The sequence below is a fragment of the Lithobates pipiens genome, unplaced genomic scaffold (assembly GCF_037356315.1).
Source record: "Lithobates pipiens isolate NorthernLeopardFrog02 unplaced genomic scaffold, aLitPip1_a1.2 Scaffold_8, whole genome shotgun sequence".
Lineage (NCBI taxonomy): Eukaryota > Metazoa > Chordata > Amphibia > Anura > Ranidae > Lithobates > Lithobates pipiens.
This window is the reverse complement of record NW_027507903.1, coordinates 136,958,048-136,975,405: the sequence shown is the minus strand read 5'-3', so window position 1 is coordinate 136,975,405 and position 17,358 is coordinate 136,958,048. Positions and strand designations below refer to the sequence as shown.

Genomic DNA, 17,358 nt, shown 5'->3' with positions numbered 1-17,358 from the left:
GTAAAGTTAGCCCATTTTTTTTTTTCGTACAAAAGTTTTGGCTACCTGTTTTTATTTAATATATAGGTTTTTTTTTTTTTTTTTTTTGATGTAAATCATACATACAAGTAAACTGATTGGAGGTTTGTTTTGTTTAATAAATGTTTAAATGTAAGAAATTTTCTGTATCACTTATGAAGGCTGCTTTCACAGTGGAGCGGGCAGGCGTTGATGGTAAAACGCAAGTTTTAGCGGCTCTTTACCATCATTTTAGCAGTGCTATTTGGCTGCTAGTGGGGCACATATAACCCAGCTAGCGGCCAAGGAAGAGGTTAAATGCGCCCATGAAGCACTGCTGCCAAATCGCATTGCATGTGCTTCAGCAGTGGTGCCCATTCATATCAATGGGCAGGAGTGGTGGAGGAGCGGTATACACCACTCCAAACGTGCTGCTTGGAGGACTTTTTTTTTAAGATCCTGCCAGCGCATCGCCTCAGTGTGAAAGTTTCACACAGACTGCAGGGGAGCAATTTTACAGGCGCTATTTTTAGCCCAAAAGCGCCTGAAAAACGCCCCAGTGGGAAAGGTGTGTTAGATCAAGGGGGATTAAAAAATAAAATAAAAAAAATAAATAAATAAAATAAAATCAGCCTAACATATCGGCCCAAAAAAAATCGGCATCATATATATCGGCTATCGGCCGCCATGATTTCTAAATATCGGCATCGGCCAGAGAAAAACCCATATCGGTCGACCTCTAATGTAGGCACCCAAAGATGGTCTAAACAAGGAGTTTGCCCTCAAAAGGTAGCCTCTCAATTGGTTTCTGAAAGGGATGTTCCGACCACTTTGTTCAAGTAGGAAATAGCCAGGTCAACAGCTGAAGAGCCATATTTCTTGTAGAATTCCTCCTCCATAGGGTATTTGTAATGCTTTAGAGGTGAAAACATCTCTAGGTGAAACCGATCTGCATGCATCACTTCTTTTGTTTGTGCACTGCAAAGGACTTCCGGCAGTGGTATCTTAAGGTTAGTGTCCCTAGTATCCCACATATGCCAGAATGCCCACCATGGTCATTTGTGTCCATGAAAGCCCTGGACCCTATGATTTCTTCAGGGATAACTCATCTACATAGGATTGCTGATCCTCAGCAGCATATTTTTCTTCTGCATCCTGATGAAATTCCTCCAACTCCTCATCCTCACTGAAAAGTATGAGAGCACCCACATTTGCATTCCATGCCAGCAAGAACCTTAAGAGCTGGGTCAAAATATGGTTGTAGAAAATTCCTTGACCCAAAAGTAAAGGATTATACCCCTGGAAACCGAAAAGGGTAGGGATTCAGAACCAAGGTAACCCTTTAGAGCCATCACACGTCAAACTTTCCAGTGGCTCCTCCCGGCCCAATACAGGGATTTGAAAGCCCACGCCACCATCTGTCTCCACACCCATCTACCTGCTTGAAGCCATGGCTTGCTAAAAGTTACAAACAGCCTGTAAACTAGAGGGAAGCTGCCCCCAAGCAGAGAGGGGTGTCTGCCTAAGCCAGAACATCTATGTTGCAGTCATACCTAGTAAAGTCCCAATGCTTGCTGTGCTTGAAATAGGGAAGCTGTGAAAACTGCTCTACAGAGCCAGAAAGAAAGCTTTCAGAGCAGTGTGTCAGTGGTATCCACGCAGTGTAGGCTCAGAAGCTGCAATGCATGTGTACTGTGCCCAGGGAGTGGCTAAAAAAATGGTAGATGTACAGTGCATCCAGTAAGTATTCACAGCACTTCACTTTTTCCACATTTTATATTACAGCCTTATTCCAAAATGGATTAAACTAATTTTCCTCAAAATTCTACAAAACGCCCCATAACATGGTTTGAAATATTTGCAAATTTATAAAAAAAAAAAAATCAAAAAAAAAAAAAATCACATGTACATAAGTATTCGCAGCCTTTGCCATGACACTCAAAATTGAGCTCCGAAGCATTCCATTTCCATTGATCATCGCTGAGATGTTTCTACAACTTTGAGTCCACCTGTGGTAATTTAAGTTGATTGGACATGATTTGGAAAGACACACACCTGTCTTTATAAGATCCCACAATGAAAGTGTTACTAACCTTTTCACATTAAAATACTGCCACTATATACCTTTTTGGCTGATCTGTATTCCATGGTCACGTGACAAACTGCATGGTTTGCCCAAGTGCTGAGTGTTCAGGTAGGAGATTTCCACTACGTCGTGTGTCCTCATGCTGTTATGGGTTGTGGATCATCCATGAATCAAGATGCAACATCCCCCACACACTGTTTTTTAGTTACTGGGCAAGAAGGAGGAGGGAGGGACTGGGCTGTCATTTAGGATCTGTATAAACTCCCAAATAGGTAATGTCAATAAAGTGACCTGAAAAGCTCAGCAAGGAACTGTTCTCTCCAGCAATAGAGACCAAACTGAGCATGTGCAGCTTTGCTAGCCCTCACTGTCTTATCTAGCCTTGCCAAGAGACCCTGCAGGAAAAGGAGGATCTGTGCATAGAGGATCAAATAACCTTTTTACACAATACAGAAGATTAACCCCTTCAGTTCCACAGTGAGTATAACAAGTATGCTATTCTGCATATACAGACTTATTTTACCGTTGTGGGTTTAGTAACACTAACAGTTCGTGTCAGAGCACAAACCAAGCCAAGAAGTCCAAGGAATTGTCTGTAGACCTCTGAGACAGGATTGCATTGAGGCACAGATCTGGGGAAGGGTATAGAACATTTTTTGGAGCATTGAAGGTTCCAATGAGCACAGTGGTCTCCATCAACTGTAAACAGAAGACGTTTGGAACCACCAGGAATCTTTCTATAGCGGGCCACCCAGCCTAACTGAGCAATCAGAGGAGAGGGGCCTTAGCCAGGGAGGTGACCAAGAACCAGATTCTCAATCTGACAGAGTTACAGTATTTCTCTGGTGGAGTGTTGCAGAGATGGTTGTTCTGATGGTTTCTCCACAATCAGGCCTGTATGGTAGAGTGGTCAGACAGAAGCCACTCCCCAGTAAAAGGCACATGACAGCCCACCTGTAGTTTGCAAAAAAGGCACCTGAAGGACTGACAAAAAAAAATTCTCTGGTCAGATGAAACAGATTTTACTCTTTGGCCTGAATGGCAAGCGTCATGTCTGGAAACCAGGCACTGCTCATCACCTGACCAATACCATCCATACAGTGAAGCATGGTGGTGGAAGCATGCTGTGGGGATGTTTTTCAGCAGCAGGAACTGGGAGACTAGTTGGGATCGATGAATGCTGCAATCTACAGACATACTTTATGAAAACTTGCTCCAGAAAGCTCTGGACCCGAGACTGGGGCGAAGGTTAGTCTTCCAACAGGACAAAAACCCCCAAGCACACAGCCAAGATAAGGAGCGACTACAGGACAACTCTTTGAATGTCCCCGAGTGGCCCACAGCCAGGAGCCCAGACTTGAACCTGATTGAACATCTCTGGAGAGATCTGAAAAACGACTGTGCACCAACACTCCCCATTCAACCTGATGGGGCTTCAGAGGTCCTACAAATAAGAATGGGATAAACTGTCCAAAAATAAGTATACCAAGCTTGTAGCATACTCAAGACTTGAGGCTGTAATTGGTACCAAAGATGCTTCAACAAAGTATTGTGCAAAGGCTGAATACTTATGTACATGTGATTTTTTTATTTTTAAATTTGCAAAGATTTCAAACAAACGTCTCAAGTTATTATGGGGTATTTTTTGTAGAATTGAGGAAAATTAATTTAATCAATTTTGGAATAAGGCTTAGGCTGCATTCACACCTGAGCATTTTGTAGCTTGAAGCCTGAAGCTACAAAACGCTAGAGGGGAAAAAAATCTATTCTCAATGGAGATGGTTCACATCTCCACTTCATATCACCTGAAGCTCAAACAAGTTCTGGACCCTTTTTTGTCGCTCGAATCAAGCAGATTTGGAAGTTTTTCTTTTTTACATTGGTGACCTTTTACCCTGCACAAAAATCGCTGCACAAAACGCTGTGAAATCGGGGTAAAAACTCCGCAAAATCGCGGTAAATTTGCTGCTTGAAAACGCTACGCTCAGGTGTGAATGCAGCCTTAAAGCGGAATTGAACCTCTGCTTTTCAGAACCCTCTCCCCCTCTGGTGTCACATTTGGTACCTTTCAGGGGGGTGCAGATACCTGTCTACGGGAGTCTACACCTCTTCCCATCCCCATGCACTGGCTGCTGGGACATACACAGGTCCCAGGAGAAAGCGAGGACCAGTTAGGACACGCAGCACGATTCGTGCATGCGCAATAGGGAACCGTGAAGTGAAGCAGCAACGCTTCACTCCGATTCCCTCACCGAGGATAGTGATTGGCTTCGGCTGCTGACATCGCTGGACCCTGGGACAGGTGAGTGTCCATTTATTAAAAGTCAGTAGCTGCAGTATTTGTAGCTGCTGGCTTTTATTTTTTTTAGGTGGATCTCCTCTTTAACATAAAATGTGGAAAAGTAAAGTGCTGTAATAACTTTCCAGATACACTGTACATGATCAAATGCATGCCCACCCCCCTTTATGCATTCCGCCATTGCTAAATTGCATCCCAAGTAAAAACTGTCCGGAAAAAAGTTGCAAAGCACAGGGAACACCATGGTGGGGGTGCAGTGTAGAGGGACCTGTAGAACACCCTGCCAGCGAGTACACCAGATAAATTGTACGCCAGAGAATGCTGAATCGCAAGCAGACCATCCCTGTAGGGCTCAGGTCTAGTCTTAGCCTGTGGCCCATAGTACCTGAAAGATTAAGCCAGAATAGGACAGGATATATTGGAACCAAAGCCAATGAAAGAACTTCAGAGAGACACTAGCTAAAAACTGAGGCTTAGCTGAGAGGGGATTCCTGCATTTTTTTGGCCAGTGACAATTCACTTAAATGCTACAGCATAACCCAAGTGGTCATGAATATGAACTTTCCTGTGACCTGCGAAGCAAAAGTTTTTTTTTTTAAATAAAAGCAGATAAAGATAAAGTAGAATGGGATTTGCTTCTCTTACAGTAGATGTCCATTCTCCCAAGACGCCAACATAAAACTGAAGCCTGAGGGGAGTTGGAGGAATTATATCTGGCCAACAGCATTGTCTGCTAGTGTCTACTCTCCCCGAGAGGCAGTAGTATATTGCTTGTTTCAGAATTAAGTATCTCACAACAAATGGCAATTACAGCTTATTTCTCTACTCGGTCTCTTGCAGTGTAAACGGAGGAAACGACAAGGTTTTTTTTTTTTTTTTTTTTTTTTTAAACGCACCCCTGGAGTTCAGCTTTAACTTTTTTTTAAACCTCATTGTTGAAACATGGCTTGCATTGTGTACCTAGTCCATGCTACAGAACACTCCTATGAAGCAGTAGGTATCCCTGCCAGTGCAAACTGATCTGTCCCAACCTCTGCCACCTTTGCGCAACAGCTTGGTCTGATACCTTACCTGTTAAACCGTTCAACTGGCAGGACCACCAAGTAATAGATAAAATGTTACAGAGGGGCACTCAAAAAATAAATGCTGTGTTAATGCAAAAAAGTGCTTAAATGGTAACGCCACTTTTATTGGGGGGGGGGATGGCAAATAAAAAAATAGTGTATACAATTGCAACACAAGTCATATTGTAATTGAATGTTATTAAAAGTGACCTTTTTTTAATCAGCAGCCATTGTAATTTTCTGAAGATGCAATACAATATGGTTACCTGGAGGTGTTCTGTACACATGTGTACAGTACGCCCACAGAAACATTTTCTACTTGTGTGACAGGCATCCCCTGTAACAAAAATGTAATTTTTGGTGAGATATTCCCATTGGGAACACATCAAATTTTGTAACTTGTTAGACAAAAAAACAAACATGTAATTTTCTGAAAATGCAATGCAATATGGCTACCTGGAGGTGTCCTGTACACAGGTCTATAGAACGCCCCGAGAAACATTTCCCACTTTTGTGATTGGCTCACATTTTTCCATAACTCTGCACCAAGATAAGTCAGATTACAGGCATCCCCTGTAACAAAAATTTCATTTTTGGCAAGATACTCCTAATAGGATAACGTCTAAAGGGATGCAGGCCCAGCAACTATCCTCATAAGTGCCCTGCAGCTGATAATTATGAAATCACACCCATTACCTTTCCTACATGGACAGAGAGAAACAGGGATTTCTTCATAAAAAATAAAATAAAGTAGCAAACTGCAATAAAGTTTGTTAAAATCCTTGCAATGTACATAGATCACCCCAAGGGGAATTTTCAAAAGTGGAGTTATGCAGTAAGTACAGCGCTCCAAAGATGCTGTTTGCAGGACTTTGACAGTCCTGCAAGCGTACCGCTCCAGTGTGAAAGTCCTCGGGCTTTCACACTGGAGAGACAGCAGCGGCTGTTTCAGGGCAATTTGCAGGCGCTATTTTTAGCGCTGTAGCACCTGCAAAGTGCCCTGTTGTGGGCCCAATAGACGTCATATAATTCATGTAATTTTTTATTTTGCCAGTTGTGCTTAAAAAAAACAATACACTTAACAGATTTATTTGATAGCATTTTATTCATGTTTAAGATTACAGATTCCTTATTGCTGATCTAATACAATCACTCATACATTAAAAAATGTAAAAGACTCTTGGAGACTGCCTTTCTGAACACTGCATTTTCATACTGCAGTACAGGTCAATAAATACATACTGTCCAACACTTCAGATGCTGGTGATAAAGTCTACAGTGGATTGTGCATTGCAGGCTTGACCAACAGCATTAGTTGTATACTATCAGTGAGTATTGGGTTAAATTTTACTTTAAATGTATATAGATTGCTGGTATCTTATATCCAGCTAGTCTGGAAGGAGATCGTTCATTCTCAACTATACAAAGAAATGTAAATTACTGAAACAAGACATTGCTGATTAAGAAAAGCTGGAGCCGTTAACAGACTGCAATTTTCTAATGAAAATTTGGGAGTGTTTGTCCACAATACAGGCTGGCTTAGGGGTTGGTGAACCAGCTTATAAAATATGTGCTTGTTACATAAGGTAATGCAAGGAATAAACTATATGTAAAATTGCGTAACATTTAGCAATGAGATTTTAGTTTACCGTTAGAAAAGCAAATATTCTGACAAGGATTACGGCATTTTACACATAGTTTCTTGCATTGCTGAAAAAAACAGTGAGCAGTGAAGCAGCTTTCCCTGGGCTGAACCAAAATGACACTAACTCCTTTTTTAAATTATAGATTTAACGCCATTTACTTATTACCAAATCTAGATTTGGTAAGGTGTAGCTTTGCATTGCCAAACGTGAGAATACACCAACAAGTGAGGCCAAGCTGTTTAACCTGCTAGTATGAGGCTTACTTTAAGCAAAAAATTTCATACGCCTCAGTGATCACTCTTTGAGGTAATTATATATATATATATATATATATATATATATATATATATATATAAAAAATGTATTTTAGTCCAGAAGCTGTCTCCACTGTCAGTGTTGCTTACAAGAACTGCCACTTACAGAATAGTGATCGTGACAAACATGGGAGAGATCCAATGTATCGTTGGCAAATCACCTCCGTTGAAAGAACGGATTTCAAAAGGGAATACCAACAGGATGTCAAATCACCCACACAGTATAGACGTTTATGTGTTTTAGCAATCCATATTTACTCTAACCTTTACCTCAGTGGTACAAGCACTAGACACATTTCTACTCTTAGCAGAAATGGCAAATTTAGAGACAGACCTCCTAGCAGGTTTTAAATAAGAAAATAATTGCACACGTTTACAAGTATATTATGTGCGTATGCAGGACACGTATATACAGCCATGCTGTAAATGTTTGTGTATATATACACACACACGTAGTATACTGAGGCAATGTTCTCCTCTGCACAGCACAAGATTACAACACAGTTCAAGATACAGTGGTTATTTAGCAGCAGTAGCAGTATACTGCAATATGCAGTGAAATGAAAAAAAAAAAATGCTGGATCTGTATACATAAAATCAAAAGTAGTCAGAAAATTCAAGATCAAATATATGTATTTAAATGTTTTGTGAAAGAAAATCAAAAGGTTAAAATAAGTTATTTAAACATTTAGGGAAAACTCTGGATTTTCAGTCTAAAGCTGGCCATAGACTCGTCTTTTTTTTTCATTAAGCTGAATGAAAAAGAATCTATCCCCTCAAAGAGAAGGATGGGTAGATTCTCTCAGGACATTGTATTCCGACTCCTGCACTGTCAGAATACAACGATCAGCAGCTAAAGCCATTGATCAAATGTTTTCCAGCATGTCCCTTTTAACAAAAGCTAATCAATTGATTGTCTTCTGTCCAGAGGGGATAGCAAAACATTTATCGAACAGGCCAAATTTTAATCAGTCTATGGCCAGCTTAAAGTGAAATGGCTATTAAACGAGAGCTGGATCTTGCACTGGTGGCTCCTGGAGAAGGTATTTGGGATTCACAGCTTAATGAGGGAATGTAAATAGCCTATGGGCATAACTCAGCCAGGGGACTGTGGGTACAGAAAAGAAAAACAAAACTATAGGCTCTCTGAAGCATCTGTTTCTAGAGACTAATAAACTTCATTGCAGGGGACAATGATTTTGCATTATTGCACCATCATTGACATGCCTTTTTTTTATTAAAGTATCAATATACACTGAGTAACCCAGTGACACTGCTTTACTGGCTGGTGTGCACTTCTATATTTTGCATGTTAATGTATGCACTAAGGACAGACAGTAGCAAACTGCACAATGAAGCATTTCTAATACAAATCAGAAAAGCCATGGCACAGAATAAAAAAAAAAGTTTTGCCCATGGCAACACTGGAGTCCTCTTTTTTGCTTTCATAGAAAACTTAAAGAGTAAATGAAGAAAACGCCTGTGTGCATGAGCCCAAACAATTCTGATTTAATGCACAAAATCAGTGGGATGTAAACTGCTTCTTGCCAATTACCAGAAGCTTGAGATTAAACACTACCATGCTGTATACAGAAGTGACTGGACAAATTAGCATGTAAATGCAGCTTTACGTGCTAGTACCATAATACACTAGTGCTCAGTTTTCCTTTCAATTACAGCAGCATGTAGTTTGTACTTCTGTTAACCTACTTTTAGCCTAATACCGTTATTTCACATGGCAGCAATAGAATTAACAGGCTTGCTCTGCTAGAGAGTTCAAGTACCAGACTAAACAATGAATCAATGAGAGGAAAATAAAAACCTAAAAATGGTGTCCTTCATGCCTTAAAGGTCTTAACTATGTATTTTAAACTTTATACAATTTTTTTCCCCTGTGTATTTGACACAAGAGCCTAAGGTCTCATGCACACTGCATCTAGCCCCCATACATTACACACCAGCACACCATCTAGCCTCACTGCCAGGCAGTCTACAAAATGCAGAGGCTGAAAGCTGCTGCAGCTTGGCGGTGTAAATAGTGGTACTAATGTTTAGGGGCAGTAAGCACGCATTTGTACCACTCAGTACAGTGCCCAGCCACAGTAGCTTTCAGCCTCTCAGAGTTTTACAGGTTGCCCGCAGCAAGGCAGGATGGAGCATCTGTACCTACCGCCCACAACTGAATACCAAAGTCTCAAACACCCAGTGTGCATAAGGTCTTAGGATCTTCTCTGCATCCATAAGCAACAGATACCTTACAGAGTCTTAAGAGCATCAGTTGACACCAACCTTACACAATGCAGACCGATTTCTGCATTATCAAATACATTAGAAAACTGTTTTGTACTGCACTCCTTTGCAGGACATTTTTATTCAATATTAAGCATCACTGCACCTAAAAAAAAGTTTCAGATTTTCTGTGCACCACGAGTGAACTAAAAAGTGGCACTTCTGTGCCGCACCCAGTACTGGAGCAGCATGTTTGATATAAAACCTCTCATTGATTCATCCTTATTAATGGAATACAAGTCAAAAACCTTTGATGGGAAAAAAAGCAGGGAAAAAAATAAAGCAAAAAAAATATAAATTGCAGTTTGGGTATGCAGATAATGCAGTGGGGCTACAGAGACAAAAAAGCTTTTAGATGACAATTTTAGATAGCTGCTAGCAGCAATCACAGTTTAGTGAACGGCTATTTAGTGTCCTATTGTTTTGGAGTTATTACAGCAGCAGAGTAATAGGATCATCATTCTTTGACAAAAGTGGAGAAAAAACAAAAACTATCACTATTGAAAACCACAATAAAATAGATTTAGGTCACTTTTACATGTTTCATTAAGACATCCACGCATTGCATCCTTCAGGTAAATCAATATTAAAAGAAATAAAAATGCAAGTTAATGCAAAATAAATTCATTTTTAAATTCAGATTTCATGCTAGTTAACTTGTTCCCCTTCCCACGTGCTGCTGGGATAAGCAGTGTTAAGAGATTGCTATAAGCCTGTAAGTACAGCATGATGGGGGGGGGGGTAACCGCTACAGTCTTACAGGCACAGCTCCCCCCATAACCCAGCAAACTGTGGGCTAGCACAGAGAGCAGGTAAAGTCTATTCTAGGCGGCTTTTCTGTAATAAATAAAACGTTTACTAATATGGCAGAGAGTCCAGTTCTTGACATAAGAGCTGGCTGTACAGTGGCTGTGAAAAGCTTAATTTTCTTATTTTTATTCCAGATTTCCCCATTTTCCAATAGCTCCTTGATTGCAGAATTCACATGAACTCAATACCTAAAAGAGGAAAACAAACAAAAAATTGAGTTAAAAGGGGAAATGCACTTTTAATGGAGTTTTATTTGAGCTCCAATGCCCACCCTCATTCCCCGTGTCTGCGTTGACAACTTTTCACTGGGTGGTCTGCTCGACATAGCACTGCTCCTTAAATCTTCACTATTGGAGCCTTCTGTGCATGAATGCCGCAGTCTCCATGACTTAACACATCAATGATCTGAATGGTGCTTGTGGTGCACAATGGAGGAGACAGATCAGACCACCAGGTAGGCAGCACAGCAAAGACTTGGTGGAGTGGGGACAGGCAAGAGAACACAGATTAGGAAAGGGGTATCAGAGTCCACCAAGTGTAACTACTGTAACTGGAGTTACAGTATAAGACTAAACTGCAGCAGATATTAGGTTCACTAGACTGCGAAGGTACTTGGCCCTATCTTCACAATACAATATTTTACAACTCCAAAGATTAGCTGCTCAGAGCTAAAAGACAACAGGTCCCAGAGCAGTAAACGGAATGCAGTAATCGCACAGGCATTATCAAGATGAAGCAGGTAACTAAATACTCCGACATGGAGGTCATAAAAAAAGTGCAGATTATTTTTCTGACATAACGGATATTGGGATAAGATTTCTTGCACCTACGGGGGGGGGGAGAGGGGGAGAGGGTTGGAACATTTATTGCGCTCTCAGTGCATTATGTCTTTGTGCATGCGCTATTATATGCAAGTAACGACTCCTAGCTGCATTATCACCTTCATTCCCACACGAGTAATGGATGGCATGGTGGCTGTACATCCTGGGCACCAGAAATGTGTTTATGCTGCATAGGAAAATTTGCCCATGTGCATGAAGCCTCGTCACTAAATCCATGAAAATCTCTCAGTATGCTATATGCCAGAGTGTTCATACAAAGCCAATAAAGCATTCGTTTTGTGTAGAGTGAAATATACTTGGTTGAGCCTGCCTTCAGCTGTGCCCACCGAGACCAGCTGGTGTCCTCTACGGAGCATGCTCATATTTCAGTACCCTTCAAGCTCCTAATTTCCTCCTTTATCTTATCTGTTCAGCCCACAAAACTATACAGTGCCACAATGTGGGTGTATATAGAGTGGTAAATTACACTTCCCTCCCCACCATGTCCTACTACTGCTAAACACTATTGGGGGGGGAGGATAGTATGTAGATTACATGCACTAAAAAACTCAGAAAAACGCTTTTAATATAAATTAAATAAATCTAATGTAATTGCGAACATAACTTTGTGAATAATGTCATCTAAACAAAGAGCACATGCAAGTTAAATTATCTTCGACACTGCCTACAAAACCATAGTGGAAAAAAAAAAAAAATAAGTGATGTTGAATAAAGACTTATAGGAAGCTGTAAAACAGAAAATCACTTAGAACCCCCAAACTTTTTTTTTTTAGCAGAGACCCTAGAGCAGGGGTCCTCAAACTATGGCCCTCCAGTTGTTCAGGAACTACAATTCCCATCATGCCTTGTCATGTCTGTGAATGTCAGAGTTTTACAATGCCTCATGGGATGTGTAGTTTCGCAACAGCTGGAGAGCCGTATTTTGAGGATCCCTGCCCTAGAGAATAAAATGGCAGTTGCAATATCTTATGTCACAGGGTATTTGCGCAGTGGTCTATCAAAGGCAATTTTTTTTTGAAAAACAGGATTTTTCGTCATACCTGCCTGTAAAATCCTTTTTTTCATACATCGTGGTACACAGAGGTGGGCTAATATTCATTACCTACTGGATTATACGCCATTGGTAGACAAAGTCTTAGACATGTGGTGATCCCCTATATAACCCTCCCATACAGGAAGCACTTCAGTTTTGTAGCAAGCACTGAAACCTCAAAAAAGGGGAGTGATCTCTATGTCCCATGGTTTACTTAACCGCTTGCCGACATGTCGGTAGAAAGGTACGTACAGGCATACCAACGTACCCGTACATTGCACTTTAAGAAGCGGCTTACGGCATGTGAGTCACGCGGACTATTTCCGCAGGGATAGCCGCGATCGTCTCACGTAGAGGAAGATCGGGGAAATGCTTATCTAAACACGCATTTCCCCATTCAGCCTAGTGACACTGGTCACAGCTCTGTAATTGGGATGTAATCAGTGTTATGTCACACATAACCCTCCCCCCCAGTTAGAATCACTCCCTAGGACACACTTAACCCCTACAGCGCCCCCTAGTGGTTAACCCCTTCACTGCCAGTTACATTTACACATCAATGCATTTTTAATCGCATTGATCGCTGTATTAATGTGAATGGTCCCAAAATAGTGCCAAAGGTGTCCGATCTGTCCGCCACAATGTCGCAGTCACGATAAAAAAAAAAAAAAAAAAAAAAACACTGATTGTCGCCATTACTAAAAAAAAAATATTAATAAAATGCCATAAAAACTACCCCCTATTCTGTAGACGCAATAACTTTTGAGCAAACCAAACGCTTATTGCAATTTTTTTTTACCAAAAATATGTAGAATATGTATCGGCCTAAATTGAGGGGGAACAATTTTTTAGAGCAAAAACTTTTTTTTAATTGTCCCTATTTTTTGGTTTATAGCACAAAAAATAAAACCCACAGGAGGTGATCAAATACATATTCAGCCGTCACATTTTTATATAGTCATTTATAATTTTTTAATAATTGACTGGGGGTAGTGCGGATTTTTCCACTATACATAACCTACTGCACCTGAATATACTTAATTTGCAGCTTCCCCCTCATACATTCATACAGTGAGATAGATATATATAGAGAGATAAAGATATACATCTTGTGTGGGTTTCCAAAAAACACCACATCTTGCTCTGGCAGCCTGTTTGGTTAACATTGGAACCCAGCCTTACCAATCAAACCTTGACCTCAAGGGACTGCCTTAACCTGATGTTTTGGACATTTTCTTCCACTTGCGGGTCACATCCAGCAGTGAATTTGCTTCTGACACCAGGTTATATTTATTTTTAATTTCATTTCATTTTTGGGGGTTGAAGTGTCTCTGCGTGGGTGGTTGTTTGACTGGTACCTGCTTCCCTGCCCTCAACGATGCTCACTTCATGCCCCTTGTTTCTATGCTTCACAACTTCAATGTATGCTTCTATCACAGATGTACACTGTTCGCCACAAGGGACAAGATCCTGAAACGTGACGGTTTAATCTCTACCTAAGACACTACATCATTGTCATTTTGTACTTGTTGTTCATGTTTTGATACGGTTCTTAACTAGTCAATTGCATGGCCTATATACATATTGACATTTATATATCGTATATTTGTTGCCTTTCACCAGCTTTCTGGGTTCATTCCTATGAGTGCTATTTGGCAGAATGAATCCCATCCACAAGGGATTTTCAACTTATTTCCATGGCCCGTTTGCCAATCCAGGATGTCACCCCAGCTCCCGGGGGAGGCTACCATACCCCTCCCAGCTCCTTTGATGTATACTACTATTACCATTTACTATATACTTTATCCTTCGTCCATAGGTAAGAGTGGCTAGGACCATTGTTATGCTCCCCCTTTTGCCCATGGTTATAATCAATCATTGATTATTATTATAATAGATGATCTATCACAGGTGTTTCCCAAATACAGCTGCTCCTGATGAGAGGAGACAATCCACGAAACGAGTCGAGCTCTTTACCAATGGATGCCATGCCCCAGTCGCCATGATTCTACTATGGGTTTGATCTACTTCAATCATTAATTCATTTTATTGGTTATTACTATATACACACACACACTTTGGAATGTACTGTCGGTTTACTGTCTACGTTATCATGTTCAATAATATCTTATGAATTTTATTATGTTATGCGACAATTATTTTATTTAATTTTGTATATTATATATTTTATTATTATTAATATACCCGCTGTACTACCTCTTGATGCGTTTCCAAAAAATTAGTAATTTATTATTTTGATTGAATTAATTTACCCTAAGTATTTTGTTTCATATCAAGTCCCGTTGCCCACTTTTTGCCCTCTTCCCTCCCCTTTTTTTCTTTATCAAATATCGGGGATGGAGTCCTGTGTACTGGATGGTCACGGCTCATATAAAGTCCCAATTGTTCTTGTTTTTATTTTTTCTAGATATATATCCTGTGTGGGTTTCCAAAAAACACCACATCTTGCTCTGGCGGCCTGTTTGGCAGTTAACATTGGAACACAGCCTTACCAATCAATACTTGACCTCAAGGGACTGCCTTAACCTGATGTTTTGGACATTTTCTTCCACTTGCGGGTCACATCTAGCAGTGAATTTGCTTCTGACACCAGGTTATACTTATTTTTAATTTCATTTCATTTTTGGGGGTTGAAGTGTCTCTGCGTGGGTGGTTGTTTGACTGGTGCCTGCTTCCCTGCCCTCAACGATGCTCACTTTATGTCCCTTGTTTCTATGCTTCACAACTTCAATGTATGCTTCTATCACAGATGTACACTGTTCGCCACAAGGGACAAGATCCTGAAACGTGTCGGGTTTAATCTCTACCTAAGACACTACGTCATTGTCATTTGTACTAGCTGTTCATGTTTTGATACTGTTCTTAACTAGTCAATTGCATGGCCTATATACATATTGACATTTATATATCGTTAGCCGTGATTTCTAAATATCGGCTAGAGAAAAACCCATATCTGTTGACCTCTACTAAATACAGAGCCATATATAATGGGATTTTTGCACTCACCCAACCCATTTCTGAGTTTGACAGCCACAGCGCCTCCTTAATCTTGACCATTGGCTTATATCACCTCCGCAAGAGTAGGACTAGACAGAACAAAAAGTGGCTGCCAGATACACTTGAATTGCACGAACCAGATCCAAGATATGCAAAGCAAATTCCTTGGGATGAGCCAACTTGGGACACAGACACCACCATGTCCTCATTCAAATGGAAGTCCGAGACAACCTTGGGCAGAAATGAAGGACAGGGATGAAGAACCACTTTATCCCTATGGAGTACTAATCAGGGACTACGACAGGATAATGCCGCCAACTGATACCCTGTGGGCCGAGGTAATAGGCACCAGGAATGCCACCTTCTGGGACAACTTAGGTAAGGGAATTTCGCAAAAATTCTCGAACAGAGGTTTCTAGAGAACAGATAGTACCAAGTATAAATCCCATGGCAGCAAGAGAGACCGTACAGGCGGAGCCACATGCTGGACTTCTTAAATGAAGGTACTAAAGAGTAAGTGGCTAGGGGTCGCTGAAGGAAAACTGCTAAAGTAAACACCTGACCCTTGGTACTCAAGGCAAACTTCTGCTCAATGCCCCGTTGAAGAAAAGCCAAGATTTGAGCCACAGAAAATAGAGGATGAATGACAATCAACTCGCACCAAGAAAGGTACGCTTTCCATGTAAGATAGTATATCTTACTAGAAGTCTACTTCCTCGCCTTCACCATAGTAGGGATCACTGATCCTGACAGACCTCTATTTCTCAGTACCTGGCTTTCAATGGCTAGGCCATTAAAACCAGTTACTGCAAAGCAGGATGGAAGCTCAGCCCTCGGTATAACTGGTCCCTTTTGAGAGGTAGCTTCCAAAGCATGTTTGTGGCCATCAGAATGAACAGAAGACTTTGCCCTTGGTCCTTTGGAGGCATCACAGAAGAGGAAGGTGTTGTCCCCGCACTGGCACTAGGACAACTACAGCGTCTACCAGAGGAACCAGCGACATTGCCACAAGCCACAGTTACTTCCTGTTGAGCTGAACCTGCTAAAAGGGCCAACGTTTTAAGAAAAACTACTAACCTGGTCAGCAATCACTCCAGAGTCAGACCCAGGTAACCCAATTTCCTGGGCAGGGCTAGAGGCTAGAGGGGACCTTGGGTAGTTTGGATGTCACCCAAACCTTTACAGGAATTATACCTGCGCTAGGAGGCACAGAGCCCCCGAAGTGGACGAACCCTGTCCTCCTTTGGTACCACCAAAATGTTCAATTCATGGACCCTCTAGACGCTCACAAAGGAGGTCCATGAATCTGGAAACCAGTGAAGATGTCCCTCCAAACCAGCAATGTGTGAGGACAGACCTTCATGCTAAAGAAGTCTTGTCAGTGGATTCGGAAAAGCCTGCTTCATAGAAGATTGGACGACCGATCGCCGACCAATTCTTGAGCCACAGCACATGTCCAATGACCACCACTGAAGCAGAAAGCTTTGACAGCACAGGAGCTGCATCCAAGGCTGCATCACAAATATACTGCGGGCTATGGACCAACTGGTCCACTAAAACAGACAGCGGCGGCAACCTGCTCACTACCCAGACCAGTCCACCACAAAAGCTTGGCCCATTTAGTTAGGATCTGCGACACCAGGGCTGAGGGCAGGATGGGTTGCAATGCCGAACCAGCCATAGTAAACATGCTGCATGCCACAGTCACTGCTTTCCTGTCAGCCAGGTCCTTAAAGGGTGGGGATTCCTCTACTGGGATCATGGTTGCTTTATTCAACCTGGAAACAGGAGGGTCCACCTCTGGTGGGGTAGTCCGCTTTTTTTTTTAAAGTGATTCTTCAAAAGGGGTAGCGTGCAGAGAAACGTTTGGTAACCACAAAGAGTGCCTTAGGTTTACCTGTAAGGAATGGGAAGAACCCATCAAAATAGGGCAGATAAGGAAACCTTTGGCATGCGAGAT

At 41.4% G+C, this 17,358-nt stretch overlaps 1 protein-coding gene across 8 annotated transcripts in view; it reads right to left on the bottom strand.

Moving 5' to 3' along the window:
- Positions 1-6,532: 6,532 nt before the first annotated feature.
- AHCYL2 (adenosylhomocysteinase like 2) overlaps positions 6,533-17,358 on the bottom strand; it is a 164,357-nt gene continuing 153,531 nt past the window's right edge. For all 8 annotated transcript variants that reach the window (XM_077472934.1, XM_077472936.1, XM_077472935.1 and 5 more), the window contains exon 17: positions 6,533-10,693. In XM_077472934.1, the coding sequence (XP_077329060.1) occupies positions 10,687-10,693 (7 nt within the window). In that variant the 3' untranslated portion in view covers positions 6,533-10,686. The remainder of the gene's footprint in view (positions 10,694-17,358) is intronic.